The sequence below is a fragment of the Netta rufina genome (genome assembly GCF_964035555.1).
Source record: "Netta rufina genome assembly, chromosome: 4".
Lineage (NCBI taxonomy): Eukaryota > Metazoa > Chordata > Aves > Anseriformes > Anatidae > Netta > Netta rufina.
In genome coordinates this window covers 4,433,258-4,456,923 of record NC_140127.1, presented here as the reverse complement: position 1 = coordinate 4,456,923, position 23,666 = coordinate 4,433,258, and the positions used below count along the sequence as shown (strand labels likewise).

The 23,666-nt window shown below is 40.8% G+C and overlaps 1 protein-coding gene across 1 annotated transcript in view; it reads left to right on the top strand.

Moving 5' to 3' along the window:
• The window catches only part of ENPEP (glutamyl aminopeptidase), a gene marked incomplete at both ends in the record, with an annotated part of 33,686 nt that extends 10,834 nt beyond the window's left edge, over positions 1-22,852 (top strand). Inside the window, 17 exons of the mRNA XM_084286072.1 lie at positions 1,454-1,574; positions 3,715-3,869; positions 4,468-4,581; positions 6,252-6,386; positions 10,161-10,226; positions 12,092-12,157; positions 13,159-13,310; positions 16,748-16,827; positions 17,181-17,308; positions 17,424-17,479; positions 18,304-18,454; positions 19,231-19,304; positions 19,412-19,513; positions 19,628-19,798; positions 21,287-21,427; positions 22,374-22,452; positions 22,703-22,852. Of these exons, the coding sequence (XP_084142198.1) occupies positions 1,454-1,574; positions 3,715-3,869; positions 4,468-4,581; positions 6,252-6,386; positions 10,161-10,226; positions 12,092-12,157; positions 13,159-13,310; positions 16,748-16,827; positions 17,181-17,308; positions 17,424-17,479; positions 18,304-18,454; positions 19,231-19,304; positions 19,412-19,513; positions 19,628-19,798; positions 21,287-21,427; positions 22,374-22,452; positions 22,703-22,852 (1,941 nt within the window). The remainder of the gene's footprint in view (positions 1-1,453; positions 1,575-3,714; positions 3,870-4,467; positions 4,582-6,251; positions 6,387-10,160; positions 10,227-12,091; positions 12,158-13,158; positions 13,311-16,747; positions 16,828-17,180; positions 17,309-17,423; positions 17,480-18,303; positions 18,455-19,230; positions 19,305-19,411; positions 19,514-19,627; positions 19,799-21,286; positions 21,428-22,373; positions 22,453-22,702) is intronic.
• Between the last annotated feature and the right edge of the window lie 814 nt (positions 22,853-23,666).

The window sequence follows — 23,666 nt, the reverse complement described above, 5'->3', positions numbered from 1 at the left end:
CTCTGAAAATCATTGCCCTGACAAAGACCTTGACAGAATCAATGGTGGAAAATGTGCCCACAGCTGGAAACAACACTCTTGAGCTGATTACCTGTCAGGTACCAAATGTCTGCTTTGGAAAATCACAGAGGAGATTACACAAATGAAACCCAAAGTCGGGTCTAGTGCACGCTAAAGGTTTTGGAACCCATTAATATGGATCAGCTAGGGGACCAAAGATTGCTAAATTGGGTAAAGAGCTTACTGAAGTGGAAATTACAGATTGTAATTGCAAACTGACCCTAAGGGAAATCCCCTGGCTGGGATGGATTCCCGATTGAATTTCATAAGCTTTTTTTGGTTTTGCTTTTTTCATTCCATCTTTATTTCTGACCACTGTCCCAGCCTCCTCTCTTGTTGGAGGAAGTGTAATTTCATGGTATTGAAATAAATGTACTGTCAGGCTCAAAAGAGGCTGCTAGAGTAGGCCAGCTCCCTTGCTAAGTTTGGACCCTAAATGCCTGGCTATGAGACGGGACTGAGGAGTAAACAAGCCACGCCAACACAGCCAGAAGAATGTGGGCCATTCATACGAGACACAGTGCCTGCAAAAAGATGGATCGGTTATCCCAAAGCCAGCGATTTCACTTCACATAAAGATTTCTCACTTTCCACGCTGGAGATATTGGGGGACAAGGAAAGGGGCAGCTGACAGCTCCTGCAAGTGCAGCACTACAGTTCAGGTCTGAGGCAAGAGACCTGGAAATTTTGGGACAAAGAGATTGAGGCAAAGACCCCCCCAAAAAAAGCTCCACGAGTTGTAGGCCTCCTCATCAAGATTATGAGTGCCATACAGACTCTAGTCCTCCTGGGCTTAAGCAGTAATAGCTAATACACAAAACCTTTGGGGTGGAAGGGTCAGCACTCAAGATAATGTTTTTTGCCTTCAGCAAAAAATGCAAGCTCAGATACTCAAGAAGAGCACAGAAATGGTCAGCCATCGTGCACAGGGATGCCAAATGTGCCTCCTGAAATTGATCTGTTGAGATCAGTCTAAATCAATGAGCTGCTCAGAACAAGTGGCTTCCTTTCACCTGTGCTTATGCGGGTTTCCTTCTTGAGAAAACCAGACCTTGGGAGAAGAGTGGCTGGTAGGCACTTAGGCCTTGCTTGAAGCTTTGGTGCTGGGAAATGGCCACTGTGAGCTTCTGGGCATGGGTCTTGCCAGTTTTGAAGTTCAGGCATGGTGTAGGAAGCATGCACATATTGTGTTGACTTGGTTTCTTCTATGCATGATGTTTGAAAAAAAATTTTTGAATAAATAGGTCAGGGAACAGAAGTCATTGCTTAGGCCAATCTCTTAGAGAAAATCTGCAGTGTTATAGGTATGTATGTTAAATGACTTTTCAGTACTTGACACCTCCTAGTTTCTCTTAACTGAAGACTGCTCTAATTGTCTCTCTCTATTTTACAGCTGAGAGTTTATGCCCAGCCACTGCAATTACACACGGCAGAATATGCAGCAAATGTAACAAAAATTGTATTCGACTTCTTTGAAGAGTACTTTAATATGAGCTATTCTCTTCCAAAACTAGGTGATTATTAGCTTTTCATTTTGTTAATTTACTGTTGTGGTTACGTTTCTCCTACAAGTTCCTGTATTTTGATGGTAAACAGAGTATGAAACTGTTTGGTTGCTACCTGCTGATATTATGTCAGGATGCTTTAAGATTGTACCAATGTAGTTTGAGATGTTCTTAAGTGTCATGATGGGAGTGTTGGTCTCAGCAACAGTTCCATTAGCAGTTCTCAAAAATGAACTGAAGAACTGCTCTTGGCATGGATATTTTAGAGAGTTTTGTGGAAAATCAGGGGAATCATTGGTGACATCAGCAAAAAAAACATTATGACCTAAAATAGAGCCAGATGAAGTTTGAGAAAAACAAGCACTACTTCCATGGGAACTTCTGGACAAAAGTCAGCGATGAGATAAGTGAAGATGCAAATTGCCAGAGAGTATGTCATACAATTTACTAAGCTTAGTGCAAAGTGGGTGTGTGACCATTTCTTAGAAGGATGAATGTGGTCCAGTGTATAATTTGTAGTTACTACTGCTGGGCTGAATAAAGACACAGAGCTTGGGTATAGGATCAAAATTTACCCATGGTTACAAAATAAGATATATATATATATATATAAGCTATATATATAAATGTATACGTACATACATATATATATATATATATATATATATATATATATATATATATAAAAGGAAAGTAGTGCATTTGGACATCCTTTAATTTGGGCTATCTGCTCTCTGGATCTGATTTGTGCAGCTTGAACTGGTAAAGTAGGGAATGTAATCAGAGTTGTGAAAATGTGTTGGAAATGCCCCCTCCTATGACCTCAAGAGGTAATGCAGTCATGTTGATAAACTTATAAGGATCAAGAAAAACAAAACAAAACAAAACAAAAAACTACAAACAAATATATCTAACAGTCCAACCTGTATTACTTTAGCAACAGATTTCTGTCTCACTTCAAAACATCAGTTGAGTTTACTGGAAATATCTATTTGCACGTCAACAATACCTGAGTTTTAGGGAAGCTAGATGTTGTCCTTTTGCAGTCCGGTTCCAATTAATAATTGGGACTATATCTTAACTGTGCTTCATACCCAAGCTTTCATTTCCACAAATGCTTGATGATTTTGCCACATCAGGGGTCTGTCTGCACTGCAGACCCTGGCAACCCCAGGTCAGCAGTATAAGAGGGCCGATGCTCTTGCAGCTTGTATATTGTATTTCTGAGAATATCTATTTGTTGGATCACAATTCCCGATGCACTATGTTGTTCCCTCAGTATTAGAAGTCACCTAGATCAAACCTGATGAATCAAAAGTATTTCTGCAAAATATTTAGATATGTTTCACATTGAGTTATGGCTTCTGGCATTGCCATTCCCGCTGTGATCCTCATTTTGACTCTCAGTGGAGCCCTGGCCAGACTACCAGCTTAGATTCTATAATCAAGTTGTTTAAATTAAAATGATTAATTCCCGTCTTCTGTTAGGGTGGGGTAAGGGTTGTTTGTTCTATTCATTTTTAAATCCATCTGTACTTTTTCACTAACTCACACAGAAAGGTTGTGGTCATTATTATTTGCAGAAGGAAATGCCAGTCCAATTTAGTCTACAGTTCTCGTTTAAACCTGTATTGATTACTGACCATGAAGGAGTGACCCCCACAAATTGCTGGGAATAGAAGCAGATGTTGTTCACTGCATGGGGGATTTACTTCGGTTAACATGTCAATAAATATTTTTAATGCGACAGTGTGACAAACAATGACATGCCTCATTATGCTACAGATAGTTTCAGGTGGTTTGCTGCCTAGAACACATCCCCAGACAATACTATTAGTTTCGGGAGCCAAAATTAAGTTCTGTGTCATATGCACGCTCCCAGGAGGCGGCACAGCATCGTCTCTCAGTACAGATCCTAGGTAGTGCAACTGGTTGTAGCCCTACTAATCCCAGCAGAGCTTGGGCACTTGCTATCAGCAGCTGTAGGCCAGTCCCCTGCTTCTTAAACACAGGTTATAGGCTGCAGTCCACAGCAGTAAGCCTGAACCACATATGGCAAGCAAAACCAGCCGTGAATAAGCAGAAAAGAGGGTGATTTAAGTGGCTTAAAGGATACAGTGGTAACCACATTCTCTTTCTTTCAATGTAGATAAAATAGCTATTCCAGATTTTGGGACAGGTGCTATGGAGAACTGGGGGCTGATCACATACAGAGAAACAAACCTACTTTACGATCCCGACGAGTCTGCCAGTTCCAACAAACAGCAAGTAGCAGCTGTGATAGCCCACGAGCTGGTTCACCAGGTATGTTTTAGGACGCGACTCATTTTTAAAGTTCTTTAAATGTGTAGTAGCAATTATTTAATCAGGAAAATACACAATCACACTGTGATTGCAAAATACCGTGTTAAAACCATTCCCTGATAGAGCTCTAAAGTTCCAGAACTACTGCCTTGAATTTTTCTCAGTACATTAGATGCTTGGGTCCAGACGGTGAGGCAGCTTACGAAAATCTGTCAGAAATGTCTTAAAGGAACTCATTTGCATGTGCAGATGTCTCTTTTGGGCAAGCAAATAAGGACAGCTATACACTGTGGAGGCTGTCTGAAAACATATCTGTACAAGCACAAATCAGCAAATCAAGAGGAAGAAACTAAAAATATTTTCAGTGGCACATGAATCATTAGCAATTTCCCCAGTAATATGTAATTTGATAATAAAAGTGATGTTTTAACATCAGGCAAAGCCTCAGTTCCTATTTAAACCCCAGCATTAGGATAATTTTCATCTGGTAACAGGAAGAAATGTAAACAAATGAATGTTCTACGTGGACATGTGAGATACAGAGAGATACATTTACTGTTTGGCTAACACCACATCTTTCAATGTTGATAAATTACAGTGGTTTGGAAATATTGTGACCATGGACTGGTGGGATGACCTGTGGTTAAATGAAGGATTTGCGAGTTACTTTGAATACATAGGAGTCAATGTTGCGGAACCATATTGGGAAATGGTAATTATTTCTGGCTTGTGGAGGGTTGGTGGGACTGGGGGGAGCATTTTGAAAGGGTGTAAAAATTAGACAGGAATGACGGGGACTTAAAATATATTTATATTTTTAAAATGTAGTGCAACGCAATCTAAAGAAAATGTTGGCTTAAGCTTTTCTACCTCCCTATGTTGTGGTCTGAAACTAATCAAAGTAAACTTTGAAAAGTCTTTGTCTGCAGTGAAGAGTCATCCTTTTTAACAAGTGAGTGAAGTGCTTGGTTATTGTTATTGCAGATAATACGTAGGTGGACTCTGGGCAGAGTGTTAGCAGTTTTTAAAAGGTGGTTCAAAGTCCAGCCCTAAAAGATGAAGAATCCCCTTAATTAGTTAGCTGGACTGTAGTCTCTCGTCACAGGGCCTGCCTTAGGATCATTGCTCGACCTGGTGTGGGTTGGGAACCCCAGCCTGTCCCACAGGTTGAGCTGTGCGTCAAGGAGAAAATCAGCTCCCCCTCTATCTGCTGCCAGCATTTTAGGTGTCGTTTCCAATGCTCCAGCTCAAGAGTATGTGTAATCTGCACTGTGCAAAAATAGGTAGTGACAGGGGATGTCCTGTGGTACTATGCAGCAAGAACAACTCCGTTCGCTTTGGGAAGCTGCAAAGAGGGCAGCCTTCAATATGCATTATGCTCTGAGGAATAACAGCATGTGAGCGAAGGGAGGTTTCTTGCTCTCTCCTTCCTCCCTTCACAAACAGATGTGATGGCACATAGCATTCATATTTCCCCCAGCTGTCCAGGAGTAACGACTTTCTGGCTACTAGAAAATACATAACATATGCCCCTGGAAGGAAGCAGGGTAGGTGTTGCACAGGCTGAGCCCATCGACAAGCCGAGAGACATCTGGAGCAGGCAGTGCCTACCCTGCGCTTCCCCTGCCTCCCACAAATCGCTCTTCTCATTGCGTTATGTGAGGCTGAGGATGAAATCATTCCTGGATCACTTCTTTTCCACTTGAAGTAGGAGATCTGCCTATGTAAGCAAAAATTTAATTACTGAGCCTAGAATTTAAAAGCCGTTAAATGTAGATACCATGCTCATTTAAGACCTTGCACCATTTCAGTATTTTTATCCTATCATGCATTGTAAGAGGAAAACTAAATAGAAATTTTGTCTTTTTTTTTTTTTTTTTTTTTTTTTTTTACCAACACTGATTAAGAAGTAAGGGGATTTTGACCATAGGTTACTTCATATTTTAAAAAAAAATGATAATCACCTGTAGGATGGAGAAGCCTGCTTCCTTCTTCCCTTCTTCCCTCCTTACTTTACCCCTCTCCATTTTTGCAAGAGGAGCCCATAATGCTTTGAGATTTTGTCACACTGCCTCCATTTGTGCCTACAGAGTGTGTTGTGGGTTTTTTTGTTTTGTTTTGTTTTGTTTTTGTGTGTGTGCATGTGTGTGTGGTATGATACGCATAGGAAAATGGGACTTACAAAAGGTGATTTATCATAGTTAAGGAAAAAATGTATCCCTCCCCTCTCAGAGGTAAAGCACGAATTTGCAAGTCTTCTTTAAAGGAGGTGAAATTTCATTCCGTTTCCAGCTGCCTCCCTCTAGAGAAGCTGCAGCTCAAGCTACTGATTTTGTGAAGTTCGGTGTCTTTGTTTTTATTCTAACATCTTCTCCTTCTCAGCTTGACCAGGCTTTAACTGATGACGTGCTTCCCATTATGTCGGATGACTCTTTGCTTTCTTCCCACCCAATTGTGGTCAATGTGTCAACTCCAGCTGAAATCACCGCTGTGTTTGATGGGATTTCCTACAGCAAGGTAGGACGCCGCCCTGAGGTGATGTGGGCTGCACAGAAAGTGGAGGCTTGGGAGAGGAGGCAAAAGTCAGGGGAGCTCATACTCGTAGTTCCTAAGCCAGTGTGGGCTGTGTCTGCACAGAGCTCGTTTCTAGGACATTCCCCGCTGTTGTCTGTGATAATTCAGCCAAAAGTGACGGTGAGAGGAGCGATGCAGCCAGAGCTCTGGTTGGCCACCATGTTCCAGGCAAATCTGCTCACAGAGGAGCAGGGAAATGGCAGTGTCAGCAGTGTCTACTACAAGAGTTGTTGGGTTTAAAATTATCCTAAGCCAGATACTAAGCACACTCATCTTCCGTTACCTCATGTGCTGATGTAGCCCAATTCTGTCAAGCCACACAACCTGAAGCAAGGGCGGATGGCCAGGTGTCCTCTCTCTCACTTCTCCATTGCACCTTTGGGGCACTGTAACCTCTGTTTTTAGGAAGCCAGGCAGGAAATCAAGCAGTGAGAATAGGAAAGTGATTTTTTGTCTCATGTTGCTCACAGGATCTCAGGCTCCCTAGAAGCCTTAGCAAAGATGGGCAACACCAGCCTCTAGTGGCATTGACCCTAAACTGGGAGATGTTAGCTTTATGTTTCACTGCCAGTTGTGGAGCTCACATCTGACTTGGACTAAGTCTGTAGCCCAGGAGGTAGTAGAGGGCACCCCTGTTAGGTCTTTGACATACATTATGCTCATCCTGAGGCTGTTCCTGTCAGTGGTGGGGGAGACCTGTGCCTCTAAAGGGTCTCTCTGGAGCCAACTGGAACCAACTGGGAGAATCCCCCAGGTCTGCCTGCCCAGTGAGACTCCAGGATGCCTGTGCCATCCAACTTCTGGGCTTTTACACCAGTCCTGGGGCTCTGTTCACTCTCTCTTCAATGAGCTATCTCCCATATCGTGTTGCATATGACCCTGATACACCGTGTTTGTGTTAGCAGCTTCTTGTATGTCTGACAGTGGTTCCTATCTGATGTTTCAGCAACTTTCCACAGAACATGCAAAATCCACCATTATTAAATCCTGTTGGTTCCTTTCCTCTAAGTTCCCATTATCAGCTATACAAGAAGTATGCATTTCATTGACTTTAGCTTTAGCTGTGCTTCAGCTAAAATCCGTAGCCATAAGTATTACTTTTATTAGCTAGACTTGATCCATCCATTTCCATCAGTTTTCTGTTTTCAATTGTTAAATCCTCTGTCCAACAATACAATCAGTATTTATTGCATCATAAATGCCTCACAGTCAAATCATAAACCATGTAAAAACCTGCTTTGTGTAGCACTGATGTTCTTAAATCAAGCTAACAAAAGTCAAGAAACATACAGAGCTAAATCAAATGTTCTGGACCAAAATGTATTTTAGTGGTGAGCTAAGCAAGTGGCACACTTTTGCATGGTCTGAAAACACAATGGAGAAAAAAAAAAATCCTAACATTAACTCATCTCTTTGTGCCTAGATAATTGGTACATGATTTTTTTTTATTATTATTATTTTTTATTTTTTTTTAGCAAAACACTTGAGGACTCGTGCATTGTTTGGGAATAGACTGCTTGGGATATAATTTGGCGTGGGATATAATTTGGCTTGAATGAGAAAGTCTTCACATAGATTTAGCTCAAATTACTGTTGGTATTTATATATAAATGCGTGACAAAATTAACTTGTTTCTTTTTGGTTCTATTTTGGCTTCTCTTTAGCATTTTTCTTATAAAAACAATCTTCTCATGATACTATTCATCAATAAACAAATAAAGTATAATTTGGAATGCTCTCTGTTAGTTTTACCAGAGCAATTACAGGGCTTATACACTCCTAAAACCCTAATGAAATGCCTAAGGGTCTGTGGAGCCCTTGCAGTGCATTCTGTAAGTGAACTTCTGACTGCTGCACGATCATTATGAACATACCAGGAAACGTTCCTACTAGGAATGTAGGAAACCTGTACTAGAGTAGAGCTGGTGAATACACAATTAATATACACAATCCACACTTTAAAAGAAATTGCACTTCACCTTTCCAGTTTAACCATCTCCCTTCATTTGAAAGATTGTGTTAAAATAACAATGAGATTTTTTTGTCCTTGGAGTTCAAGCATTGATTACCTTTCTGGAAAACAGCTACTTAGCAGTTCTGATAGAAATTTGCTCTTAGGAGTTCTGCATTTTTGGAACTTCCCAGCTAGAGAAGGTTAAGCTTAAAAGTTGCACATTTCCACCATGTACAGTCTTGTCATATACTTGGCACTTAATACATCTTGGTAATAAGTAAAGGCATCACAATGAGATGAGGTCAGCTATTCAAATCAAGGTTGCTCTCTTGAACCTTCCCAAATATTTGAAAGAAAGGAAAGTTATGAAAACACCAGGGTTCCTATAACTAGTGATTTTGTTAGCATGAATTTTTCTCAAAAGCACGCAGTCATTAACTTCAGGGGACGCACACTGGTCAAAGAGACTGAAGAGCAGTTGTATTAAGATGCAGAAATTAACTATATATTGCAAAAAGGAAAAGAAATCTCTGCTGCCCCTAAATGCCTGCAAAAGTGCACAGTTCTACTCTTACTTTTAATATAAATGAGAGGGGATGGTCTATGAGAGGTGGTATCAGATAAGAAGTGGCTGAAAGATAAAGCTGAGGAACTGAGATATCACAATGCATAAATGTGGCCTTACAATCACTATTAATCATTAGCAGCTGTTTGATAACCACTAATGGACATCTGTTCTAAGTTCTACTCAATCATTTCTTGAACATATTTCATGGCGAACACATTAAATTACTGTATCAGAAAAGTCATCTGCTGACCAGCTTGACTCTACAACAATAGTTTGGAAAGCAGTCTGAAGCATATCTGTTCAGTTACTATCCTGTTACTTGTGCAGCCAAGTTTTTATTCTCAGACACACAAATGGAGGAGACAGGATTTACTAAGAACTCAGATAACATTCTTTTTTTTTCATGGGACAACTGGATTTTTAAACCATTCATAGCATTAGGCTTTCAGCTGCCCTTTGATTTAGTTGGGAAAATGAAAACATACTAATCTTAAAATGATATTTTGCATTTTAGAGTTGGGTTTGCATTGATTCTGTTTTTCCTCGTTTGGTGCCTCTTCTGTTCTTTGTCCCACATATCTGTTTGCTTCTCTCTCCTGTATTCCCTTTGTTTCTTTCTTCTTTCAAGGTCGTAATTGTTTTATTTCCTCGACCCAAATAAGTCACTTCTCTGATCCCAATTCTACCCTGTTTCAGAGACAAAAGCTCTTACACTGGTCCTAAGCAAAGCTCATTCTGAATCTGGAGCTGGCTCCTCCAGCAAGTGGTGCCCCAGACTTGCAGCATTTTAGGAGTTCCCTACCTGCTGGGCACTCTGCAGAGCTCTCTTCCTTGCTCAGGCTGGATGGGGCTGGTTCCCCAGATGCCCTCGCTCCTGTTCTGTTGCAAGTGAAACAGGGAGCCCTGCTTGTACAAAGTGGCAGAGGAGTGGGACAGTTACCCCCAGCTGCAAGGCTCAGGGGTGGGCATCTGATCTCCTGAAAATACCAGCTCTCACACACAGAATTAATCTCCAGGTTTGGGCAGGCAGGCATGCAGTGCCAGGAAGGAGTTAGAGAAACCACTTCCTTAGTCAGATGGATGGTTTCTGCCTTGGCGTTATAAAACATTCATTCACATGTTGCTTTTTAGGTGACTGGGAATACAGTGCTAGAGCAGCGTGGAATGACCTTCTTCCCTTTCCCTCTGTCCTCAGGGTGCATCGATTCTCAGGATGCTTCAAGACTGGATTACGCCGGAGCTCTTCCAGAAAGGGTGTCAGGTATGAGTGGCACCTAAACATAGCAGAAAGGCAGCCCTTCCTAGGGTGGCAACAACAAAGCCTTTGTGCAAAAAGTCAACGCCAGAGGCTCTCTATCAGTAGCAGAAATATGTAACGCATTTCAGTACTGAGTGGACAATGCCAAGGGGACGCTCCGCACTCCCACAGAATGGGAATGGGAACTGCAGGAAGATCTGACAGCCCATCAGTGAGGTCCTAAATCCATGACAGCCGATAATGGAGAAATTTCCTCAACCCCGCTGTTTGTCCTGCTGTCAGCTAGGATCCCCTCACTCAGCTGTAAAGCATGTCTGAAGCTTATATGGCCTCAGTCCTGCAATCCACCCAAGCCCAATGTGCGGGGAGACTCTTGCAGATGGAGGATCATCCAGGCCCTAAGACCTGACGGAGCACCCTGGCCCAGAGAGCAGAATTAAAATGTGGTGATATAAAATTACAGAAATTAAAAATGGGATAAAGGGGCCCCCTGAAAGGTAATCCCATCCTCTGAATCAACACCTAACATCCCTGAAAAGTTACAGTGCAGATTTACCAAACTTGCTCTTAGTGACCTCCTTCTAGAAAACACTTTTTTTGGCCATAACAGGAAACTTGCATTTTCCTTGTATTTTTTCCTTTCATATATTCAGTCAGGACAGCTCTACAGTATGGGAAAGTGCAGCCACCTTGTCCACAAAAGACAAATACTCCCTCTTTACTCAGAGCTTCCAAGAACACAAAAGCAGGTAGCTGTGGCTAACAGTGAGACAAACAGCACCATCTACTGACTAAACCTCACCAGGATCCAGTTAACAGGGTAGGAAAGCACACTTAACGACAGGCAGGTAAGGCTCAAGACAGGAACAGTGTTTAGGATGGACAGACACTTACCTAAATACCATTTTTCCTCGTAATGGCCAGTTTGATCCCAGCTTAGAGGTGGGATCAGAGCCTGTCCTGCTACAGGAGTCCACAGGTCGTGAACCCTGCAATAGCTGCCTCCTCCTAACAACCTCTTTCGTTAGACAGAAATTTGCAACAGAATACACTGGTGTCCATTCAAATAAAACGCAAAGAACTCTTCAAGTACAAATATGTGAGTCACACTGGAACTGGCTGGCTTGCTGCATTACGGGATACACTGGAAGGCAAAGGAGCTTTATCGGATGAATGTGGATCCATTTAACCTCCCACGGTAGCACAGGGTGGATGTGCAGGGGAGCTTTATGCACCCAGACAGAAATATCTCTTCAGTGAGCAACTTTATCTTCCCTGATGGCACTTTGGTCTTTGCTGGTTTTCTCTTTGAGATGGACATATTTAAAACAATAGTTCATAAGAAGTGAAGTTGTCTCCTGGGAAACTGATGTATTTATGTCTGTCTGTGTGTGTAAAAATCAATCATACCATATTATGAGTGATTTAAAACATTTCAATACTTTCCCACCTACAACATTATCACTAGGAAATACTTTTTATTCAACAGAATGACCTTTTCAGTATTTCTCTGAGGAACTTCTCCATGTTTTCAGCATATGCAAAGCTACAAGGATTGCTTAAAGCAACTGTCTGTCTCCTGAACTTAACAAATTAAGACAACAGATTTTTTTAATATTATTAATACTTATTTTTTTTAGAACAGCCTAAAATATTTGTAGCATATCCTACAGGAACCCTGTGTGGTGAAAGTTGCTGGTAAAGACAGAGAAATACACCAGTGTATTAGTAACTCAAAGTCCCTCCGGGTTCAATACCCTACCCCCACAGATATTTTGTACAACTGATCCTATTTGAATATGTGTATTGTTTTCATAGGAGAAGAAAACGAGCTGATAGTATTTTCACAGTCTTCTACCTCTCTCTAGGTATATTTGCAGAACCACCATTTCCAGAATGCCAAGACAGAGGATTTTTGGGCAGCTCTGGAATCGGTATGTTTTGCGGCAATCAAACCCCACTAATACAAGCTTCATATCTCACCCTGCTGATTTCAATTTCCCAACCTTTTTTTTTTTTTTTTTATTCTGTAGCTCTTCTGTCAATGAGCGATCACAAGCTAGGCAGCTTCTCAGTATATTCCAACACAACTCATTTCTAGCAAGTATAAATTATTTCTTCAGTTTGGGCAGAAGAGTGTGAGGAGTGGAGTAAGAAAAAAAAAAAAAAGGAGGTCTTGTTAACAAACGGACTGCTTCTGTAGCATCTCCCCTCCAGTCCAAACTCATTTGATGGGTGAAAACACTCCACATTCACCACACACTTACACCCCATATTTCCCTTCATCTCTAACAAGAGTCATCAGTTTGAAAGCTCTCAACAGTATCCATTACCAAGAAGTTTTGGTGCTTTTCTCCATCTCCAGCTTCTGAGTCCCAGCTGGGTCATTCTCTGTGCCATCACTTTCTGCTCTTTCCTTTTTCTTTTTTCTTTTTTCTTTTTCTTTCTTTTTTTTTTTCTTTCCTTTTTTTTTTTTTCTTTTTTGTTTTGTCTGGACTTTTCCTTTCCATCTATCTCAGCGGCAGCTTTCTCCAACTCCTGTCTCTAGTGTAGAAGTTTGTGCTCCACAGTAGGGATCAAATTTGATATCACTGTAGCTGCTGGTGATAATAATGTCTTCTCCTTCACACTCAAAACAGGGTATGCTGCAAGGCAAATTCTGGCATTGAAGAAAAGGCTCTTTATATCCTTTCTGACCTCTTCTGTTCCTTCCTCAGAAAAAAATGAGACTAAGAGTGTGCCTCAGAAGACATTCACTATTTCTTGTCTGCGTTAGTAGCTAGTCTCCTTTCCGTGTACTTCTCATTTGCTCTGGCTGTGCTCAAGTTTCTAGATCATTCCTTCTTTCAGAGATTGTTTTGTTGTTTTTGTTGTTGTTTTTTCCTCTTTGGCCTGAGTTTGCTTTTTCACTGCAACCTTCTCCCACCATTCACAGACCAGTAATAAAGCTGTGAGCGAAGTCATGGACACATGGACTAGGCAGATGGGCTACCCTGTACTGGAGATGGGAAGTAATTCAGTATTCAGCCAGAAACGTTTTCTCTTGGATCCCAGTGCAGATCCTTCTTCTCCTCCCTCTGATCTGGGGTAAGAGCCTACTGTAAATGTCTGTCCAAATCAGGTAGAAATACTGTAGAGGTATGTACCCTCTCTTACTGATGTGAAAGTAGGCATTTTAATACATATTATTGGTAAACTTACTCTCAGAGCTTGTTTTTAAAAGAAACCAACAGGAATTTACATGCAAATATTTCAAATTTAGCACGACATCAGACCTTTTCTCAGGGCTTCATTCTCAAACACAGCAGAGTGAAACTGGACAGGGTCTCTCACAAGATCTCAGTCCCACGCATGGACAGCTCAGATGACTGCAAGGCATCTACTGAGCAACTACAAATTACTGTCTGCCAAAACAAAGGAAAATGGCACAAAATTGTCTTTGCCCAGAAACCAGATACCATGAACCAAGTATCTTAGACCATGAAAGCTTATTCCTTTTCTGGTATGGCAGGGGATGTACAATATATCACAGTACAGGGTCTTCTCTACATCTCTTAGAAACATGAATTACTGCAAAATAGCTGGTCATGTATAAATGATACAAAACCTCATCAAGAGCTGTTTTTTTCCTCCTGTTTAGTTCGGGGTGGTTTTGTTTAATTTTAACCATATAAACAATAGTCAAAAATAGCTTTCTCAGACTTAATGCGTCCAGACTACCAGCTCTAGATATACATCTACCCTCTTCAAGACAGCTGGGATACTGAAGAGAAGCATATTTATTAATTACCAGATGACCAACTTAAGGGGAGATGAACCCTGCCTGTGGGGTGGTGGAACGGCATGGAAAAATGACTCTGCTACACCATAGCATTAACCAACTGAGTTACTGTTCCAAGCTGCCATTGTGTGTATTCTTAGCCAGCCTCAGTTTTGAGGCGATTCAACTTTGCTAATGCTTCGGTGAAAAAGATTCAAATTACCCCACAGTAGGAAAGTTTTGCTCATTCCTTGAACTAGCCCCGTACAACTAAACCAGTAAAAATTGCATGTATGAACACGAACCAAGTCAACCCAAATGCATTTCCCACTAGCTTCTACTAGCTATTTTAATACAAAGAGCAAGAACAATGAGAAAGCAAAGAAACAATTGTGTTTCTGCTTTAAAAGAAAACACTTGAGCAATGGGAAGGCCCATGGCATTGGCAGTTTTGGATAGGTATCAAAAGAGTTGGGATGAGATTATTAACCAAGCATTTGCAATGTTGTACTTCTCCCAACACAAGCAGAAAAGTTTGCTGGTTTTGAAGCACTACTAGCTGCAAACTCCAGCCCTGTGCCAGATGAAGACTGATGTTACAGACTATTCAAACAAAAATTACCTTTTTGTGTTAAAAATCTTGACATTGCACTATGCTCTGAGATAGTAAACTCAGAAATCTGACTTTTGCCTGACTTCGGGACTTACAGTACCTTGCCATTTGTTATTTTTTGAGAAGAAATCCCAGCATGGTTCCTACCTTAACCTGTCAAGAACCTGAGCTGTGCACTGCGCCTGCCATTTCTAAAGCAATAGGGAAATTTGATTCTCAATGTGCAGTTTTTATAAATGACTTAGAAATGAAATGCAGTAATAATACATATCAGTATGCTGATATTATCTATCCTGGGACAGAGTTACTCCCTTGCCTAAAAGTCCATTGAAAGTCATTACCTCCTCCTTCAACCCTCGGAGATGAGAGTGAGAAAGGTTGTAAAGAGATCCTACCCCAGATGGGGCCAGCCCACTTCACATCTGGATGCAGGGTTTTGATTTAAGCAGTGAAGACTCCAAGTCTTGTATATGCTTTATTCTCTGAACCCTGCAGGGATGGTATCATAAGCTGCCTGCTTGTTTCCAGTTTGTTTGGTTTGAAAGAGTCCTCTGCTGCATGCTGGCACTCAAAAGAAATAGAAGTTTGAAAGCTTGTGCTCTTACAATAGTGCTGCTGGGCAAATATGTAGCTGCAGCATAGCATGTCAGGAACACGTCCTCAATGTGCACAATTAAGAGGACATAGCTATTGTATCCGATGTTCAGGAAAAGTATTTATGCATGTAATCTCGAGAACATGCAAAGAAAGCTAAATAAAATCCCCACTACTAAATGCATTTCCAAGCGCTTTTTTTTTTTTTTTTTTTTGTCTTTTATGGGCTTTCTCCCGAGGAAACACAATACTGAGGCTTCTGGCCAAACAATAACCTTTCAAAATTCCACAGCAGTAAGCTCCATAAGAGTACTAGTAAAAACTCAAAGTGTATAAATCTGTTAAAATGTTTTTGTTTAGAAGATACAAAACAATAGCTGATGTTTCTTCCTGGAGGCAGCAGGAGATGCCATAACCCTCGTTTTGGTATTTCCTAGAAGTTAATGACCAGTCACTTAATCCAGGGCTGTAAAGGAGGCTCACGTTTCCCTGTAGCACTTGTCACCAGGGCACTTCAGATGGAATAAATATCCCCTTGGGATGGACTGTAATGTTCTAACATGGAACAAAATAGCTTATTAATTTTAGCAGCCCTATGTAGATGGCACTGCACGTGTGCCCATGGCTTGCTCTGCTCTCCTACTTCTCTGACTGTCCGGGCATACTCTTGGTCAGGCTGCGCTTACAGCCCAAATGTCTAAGCGTTGGGCTGTCCTCACTCAGCTTGGACACACGGCATAGCCCAGGCTGAGAAGCCTGCACTTGGCCACTGGGGGTGTTTGTGGAATTGAGGAGCAAGAGGTAAGGTCACATTTGGCCCTCAGTCCTTTACAGTCAACGAATTATGGTTGTCTCAGAGAAGGAGAAGAGAGAGGAAATGGCAAGAGGTCTTACTGACTGTGCAGCAGTGGTTGCTCGAGCTCTTTCAGTTTTTCCATCTGTAAAAAGGGTTTAATAACACTTAACCACTTGTTTCAGGTGCGCGTTATAAAGGTTATCTGGTGTCTGCAGAGAGCCCTAGCCATATTAACACTGACATGAACCATCCACATATAATCATCTTTTACTAAATTAATTGGTGTGTGCCCTGCTAGATTATTATCTGATATGACATGCAGATACTACTTAAAGCTGCGTGTTCCAGAGTTATGGTAATAAACTACACAGTAGAGTACACCAGAAATTCATCCACACAATCTCTCTGATTACAGGTAATTACTCTCTCCAGCGCTGTTACCAAGAGACAAGAATGATGTATTCTGAACTTCCCTAGCAGTTCCATTGATTAAAAAAATAATAAAATAAAATAAATTTTCTTTAAAAAAAAAAAGAGAGAGAGAGAGAATCTGGCAGATTGTGCAGACACATAATCAAAAAAAAAAAAAAAAGCTGGGGTTTACAAGGGGTATTTGGTATATTTATATGTGCATAAATACACAGTTGGCTTCATAAAACATGGTGCACGCATTAAGCCCATTAGAAGCATACACTGGAGTTTTATTTTTAGCATTTGATTTCAAATGTCATTTGATTCTTTTTCCCTTTAAATAATTTCAGTTACAAATGGAATATACCAGTGAAATGGGGACTGGGGAATTCAACAAATTATACTTTGTACAACACATCAGATTCTGCAGGTAAACTTCCCCTACTCTTTTACTAGCAATGCCCTGATAAAGCTTTTCAATGTCAATCTTCAGCCTAATCACAGAGCTCTCCATTTTAAATTTAAAAACTAGCTAGCCCCAAGTAATTACCACAATTCACTATTCTAACATAAGTGCTGGTATCCATTAATGTCTATAATAACTCATCTTTCCTCTCAGCCATTTATAATAACAATAATTATAATTATAATAATTATAATTGAGGTTTGGATCTTATTTTGATGTTCATTGAAACCAAATACTACTTTTGGAGCCAAGACATCTCCACTAAGTCCTATGCCGTATAAGACACACAATCTGATCACTGTTGGTTTGTTTTGCAGGAATTACAATAACATCATCTCCCAATTCTTTTGTGAACGTGAATCCAGACCACATTGGATTTTATCGTGTGAATTATGATAATCAAACCTGGACCACGTTAAGCGCTCTTCTGCTCAACGGCCACGGCGTGAGTGTCGTACCACTAACTTGTCTGGTTGGTCTCTTACAGAAGTCTGTAGAGACGGTTTGTATCTGCAAATAATCTATACATTCTTGATCACCCTCTTCTTCTTTTCATACAGAATTTATCAACTGCTAGCCGTGCAGGGATTTTGGATGATGCCTTTTCGTTAGCAAGGTAAACTAATTCCCCGCAGAGACTTCAACACAGTTTTTTCACTTTCCATTGCCTCTTAGAATTAACTTGAATTAAACTTAGAATTAACTTAGAATTAACTAGAATTAAATTGAAAGAAAAATTCTGATTTTTTTACTTTTTGTTTTGTTTTGTTTTTACTTATATTGTCATTTCAAACGAACAAATACAGTATGCATTGGTAACTTGCAGTACCAACATAGTCGAGAGAAATGCTCCCTCTCTGCTCAGTGGAAGAAAAAGGAGGAGTTCTTAGAAAGGGGTGCTTTTGCCATGTAGGAAGCAATGACAGAAGCACTCCAGAAGAAGCCAGGTGTCCAGAAAATCAGAGGTATGCCTACAAGGCACAGCATGGCATTAGGAAATTCTCACCTCAGCTACCTTGTTTAGAAACTTGCTTAGAAACTTCTAGCTCTTGCTCCCAGCCATGCTGATGCAGATAAACTTTAGGTCATTAAGTCTGAAGCTCCTCAGCCTTTCAGGATGTCTCCAGAACTAGCCATTTCTGTTGTGGGACAGGATTTAATGTACTCAGTTGAGGGCTGCCCACTTGTGGGTGCACTGGGCTGCTGCACAACATGGGCAGCTTCTCATTACAGTGAGAGATCCTCCAGTTAGGCATTGACCAACAGTGGTCCTCAGTGATCTCTTTGGAAAACGCGCTCCACATTACACACCAGACTGTTTCCCCCTGTCAAGATTTATTATTTCGGACCATCTAAAGTGAGTAGCCTTCTAGCATCTTAAAAGAAGCGAGTTCTCCAGATTCATTAAAATAACAGAAGTTATGTTTTCTCCTTCCTCAGAGCTGGACTTGTGAGTTACTCTGTTCCCCTGGAGCTCACAAAATACTTAACAAATGAAGAAGACTATTTACCTTGGCATAGAGTTATATCATCTGTAACTTACATCGCAAATATGCTTGAAGACGAAACAGATCTCTATCCCAAGTTTCAGGTGATGAAGCAAAAATACATTCCTGCATGGCACTACTGGATCTGACAGTTCAGGATCTGTAATGGCAATAATATTGAAGTTCAAGTGATTTTCAATGTTGCTGAGCTATCAGGATTTACTTGTTGTTACTGTACTCAAAAAAGTGCTGAAAGCTGCTTAGTACCAGTCTCAGAATTACCTGGATCAATTCAAGTCTATGTACTTGGAGGAAAGAAATGATGCCTAATTATCCTTATAATCCATCACCATGAGCCATGATACAGTCATTTGTTTCTGAAGGCTGCCTGGCATCCACTAAATAAGGATGTATGGGGCAGCAAGATCTCTACTTTCCTCAACACAAAGAATGGCTACATCTCAACTTGTCAGTCAGAAGGTTTGACAGTTGACCTGAAGCTGAACATGATTTAATGGTCACTAAGATAACTGTCTCCTGAACTCAGGAACTCAGGATTACCCCTGGGGAAAAAAAAAAAAAAAAAAAAAAAAAAAAAGTTTGGTTTTTTTTTGGAGCATGGGCTAAGTTTGAGAGAAGCAGACTCTGTCGTTCTGACTTTGCCCTTCAGACCTACAAGCAAGAGTGTGTGAGCCTGTTCACATTTGACATGCTGTGGTGATCTGGAAAGATTGTGTGTGTGTGTGTGTGTGTGTGTTCGTATTACTTTTTATTTTAGAGATGCTAGTTCTGGGAAAATGAATGAGAATAACCTATAAAGATAAATACGCTGTTCTTTAATGAAATCTATACAAATAACCAAACTCTGTTTCTACCTCAGGAATATTTTCGCCATCTGGTAAAACCCATTGTGAATAAACTGGGCTGGAATGATTCTGGAGACCATTTGGAGAGGTTGAACAGTCTTTCTTTCTTTCTTTTTAATCATATTATTGATGGATTCAAAGAATGCTAAGCAGAAGGAATATTTCTCTCTCTCTTCCCCTCTCTTTCTTTTAAAGGCTTCTACGTACATCTGTTCTTGACTTTGCATGCAGCATGAATGACCCAGAGTCTCTGGACAATGCTTCTCAACAATTCGAGGAATGGCTACAAGGAACAATGTGAGAGCTCATGTTTTTTGGGGGGGGCTGGTGAATAACACTGCCTGTGACATGGTCACAGATCTCAAGCAGGGAAGGGAGAAGAATATTAAAGTGTTTTTTTCTTTATGCTAGCATTCCTGCAAACCTCCGACTCCTGGTATATCGCTATGGGATGCAGAACTCCGGCAATGAGTCATCGTGGAATTACATGTTCAACATGTACCAGAATACTTCATTAGCACAAGAAAAAGAAAAAATGCTGTATGGCCTGGCGTCAGTGCATAACATCAGCCTTTTGGACAGGTGATTTACATACACAAAGATTATGCTTTCCCTTGAGACGCAACTATTCACCGTTTGCTCCTTCACCTCTCCTCTCTCCTGTGCTGTCATTCTGTCAGATTACAGCACGAGGAATGCAACACGGTTTCAAGCAGTTATCTAACACCCCCCACTGAGATTGTACCATAGTAGAAAAAAAGCCTTGCTCCTTCGGTGGAAAGATGCTGAACATGTGGTTGTTGCTGCATGCGATCATCAGCCTTCAGCTTTTCCAGCAGTGCCTTCGTCCTGTGTAATTTTAGCTGCCTAATAGTTAGGCAGCAGGAGAAAAATGTTCTTCTACATCTCTTCTATAAAGAAAGGGAGGCAAGATTTACAGGGCATTGCTCATCCCAGACCAGGAAAGGGACTCAAAATCAAAGGGTACTGATGCACTGATGGGGAATCTGATTGCTGTGCCAGGCTGCTGCGGCTGTCAGAGTGGGCGAGCATCTCCCCTGGCTGTCACTCTGCATGGCCACACCAACTCCTTTAAGCTTATCTGATACCTTTGCGTGCAGTTGTACCACAGAACAGGGCCGCAGGCAAACATCTTCACTGGGACCATACCCCACTTCGCTGGAGCCCTGTCTAAATATCATAAAAAGGAGCAGTGTCTGCGTGAATGAGACCCAGGTTTAGACAAGATGAAACAAGGAAGTACAGGAGGTTCAGGAAGAGCAAATAGAAGAGTTAGAGTAATTAAAATAGAGGTAGGAGGCAGCTGTATTCATAAATTCTTGTGGCCACAAAAGCCATAACCTAAAGCCATTCTATAGGTAATCACTGACATGATGAAGACATGAATTAATTATCTAGATCAACCTAAATTTGCAGAAAATAAAGAATCCCTCCTAAAGCAGGGAAAATTTGGCTCTTAATTTATTATTAAAATACTAAGGGAGCGAAAAAGAACAAACGGGTTGACAAATTGTTCCTGGCACCTGCATATAGGAAAAAAAGAGACAAATCATAATCCCAACACATGACAGCCAAAGGCTCTGCTGCTGAGAAGCCATGAACATGCTCCTCATTGCCCTGCACACATGAGTGCTGAGGGATCCCCCCTCTGTAGCCATCAAAACTGTTCATTAAAAAAAAAAAATAAAAAAAAAAAAAAAGATTTGGGCTATTTTCAAGTAACTTAGAGGCATGAACTCTACTTCTTTTCTAAAGAGATGCTCAACTGTCCAGGTTACTTTCAATATCTATGATGTCTTAATACAGTTTTCAACAGGTAGTTATGTTTTAGATTGGTGTACTTCACCATTAAAATGCTTTCGACAAAAATAATGTTCCTGCTTGGAAATGACTGTACATTGTGGTGGCAAATGCTTAAGAAACAAAGGCATTAGCACTGCATTATTTCTCTTTGTCATCAGTTAAGTCTGCATTGAAAGTATTAACTTATTATTTGCTTTCCCTGGTAACAACCATGAAAGGCACTGATTTTTATGGGATTTCCTTTAGGTATATAAACTATGTTTACGACACCAACTTCATCAAAAGACAAGATGTGTTCACAGTCCTGAGATACATCTCCTATAACACCTATGGGAAAACAATGGTCTGGGACTGGATTCGGCTTAACTGGGAATACTTAGTTGACAGGTACGCTAATGATCTCATGGAACAGTTTATGTCTATGGGCCTTCCTCTGTTGTCACTATACAGCCATAACCACTGGCCTCTACTTTTCTCTAGAAAGGCAAAGTTTGTGAGTTTCCTTTCATTTCTGTAAAAGTAAGCAGTTCTTATGCTCAGCTGCTTTTCATAATGAAAACCGAAAGCATAACCAACACAATTATAGCCACCTTCTGTGAAAAAGTACTTGGCTGCTAACTCAAAAACCATTCTTTCCCTAAATGACCATTACCGATAAATGGTGATAGTAAGTATAGAAAGTTCCCTAAGCGTGTAGAAATCTCTTGGTTTTGCATGGAAATGCTCTGCAGTAGTCAGTCATGTCTCCACTCTGATGCAGAGTTTTCCTTCAATTGATTTCATAACGAGAAGACAGTGTACAGAGCAGTAATTTTAGAATTAAAACCCTTCTGGTGGTAACAGCAAGCAGCAGAAGGTACAGACGAGCAGTGGAAGTAATAACAAACCTCTTAGTTTTGCTCCTCCCTGCTGGAGTGACTTCCCTCTCCTTCCTTCCCCTTTCTAAGTGCTGGGTGAGGGCACAGAAGCAGAACCCACCTGCTAGCCTAGAGCTGTGAACCAGACAGTGTTTGTATCACTAAGCAGTTCAATCCACAGCAGGAGATAGACCTGGGAGGACCAAAATGTCTCGAAACACCCAATTTCCAATGTGAGACAATAAACCATAAATTAAAATAATAATAATCCCCAAGAAGAAATCATCCCATTACTAGACTTGCTTGAGAACAGTATAGATATTCTCTAGGAGTACCATTTTTCACATGTTTCCAAAAATGCTGAAATACGGGTGCATGTTTTATTATAGAGCTGTTAAAAGTTTAAGCTTCAGATAATTATTTCTGCCTTTTATTTAGAACAACTTTGCATCAAACATTTTTTTTTTTCCCCCTAGGTTCACTATAAATGACAGAACCCTTGGCCGAATAGTAACCATCAGCCAAACCTTTAACACTGAACTCCAGCTTTGGCAGGTACGGTGCCAGCACTTCTCTTGGTTCTAAGCCATCACATTGTAAAAGCTACTGGTCAAAAAAATGGACTTTTTATTCCCTAAGTATCTAGAGCAGTAGGAATTATTGTAAATCTTTCCCACTGCTACTAGCTTGAGCTTAAATATCACTCTCACCCCCAGCTGCACTTGATCAGGTCCTGGTAAAATCCTACTTGCCCGGTGGTGGCGTTATTTGCTTCATGCCAATTCTTTTCCGCTCTCTTTTCCAGATGGAAAATTTCTTTGAGAAATATCCTGATGCTGGGGCAGGAGAATCACCCCGGAGTCAGTCAATCGAGCAGGTGAAGACTAATATTCAATGGCTGAAAGATAACAAGGAGGAGATACGAACATGGCTAAACTCATGGAAAGGCCCTTAAAGTCTTCGTTAAAAATACCAGGCCCTCATTCTGGGTGTGCAGATCCTCGGAGATATTTAGCAATGCGGATTTCTCACCTAGGTACCTTAGGGGACCAAGGTCTAATATTTTTTTCTGCAGCCACTCAGGAGACCACTGCCAGAGCAATGTTTGTGTAGCAGCTGATCCTGGATCCTGCCAGCGCTTGTGCATATGAATAGCTTTATGTTTTGAGAGATTCATTTGCCTGAATAAACAGGACAAATATTTCAAGTTACTCAAGGCAGAAATGATGGCAGAATCGGGGTCCTTGCTTATCAAGTGGCTCTCAGGCCTTCCATATACCACTCTGAAAACCTACTTTGTGGTTGATACAGAAGTACACCTACTACACTCAGGGATTCCTTTCCATGTGCACCTTGTGGGAGCTTTGTTCTGTAGAAAAGGGAATTAGGCAGTGATTTAAACTTTGTCTGCAAATCGCCCCCTATATTTATATTCATTAAAAACAAACAAACAAAAAAATCTACATTTGGGATTTAGCTTTGCATTCTTGTCCTACAGAAAGGCCAGTTAAGCTTCCATCTCCATTGATTTTTGAAGTTTAACTACTGGTACGCAAGGGATCGATATTATCAGCTTCTTTTTCAATGTTATTATTTGGGATTCTGTAGCTTGGGGAAGCTTGGGGAAGGGGTTGTCTTAGTTATTTTTGCCTTATTTCTAAATCTTGTCAAAAGAACTTGCGGCAGCCTTTACTGCAAACAAGACAGATGGTACTTGCTGTCTCTTTTCTTACGGAAAAATAAAATTTAGAAAATCTACCTGAAAGTCT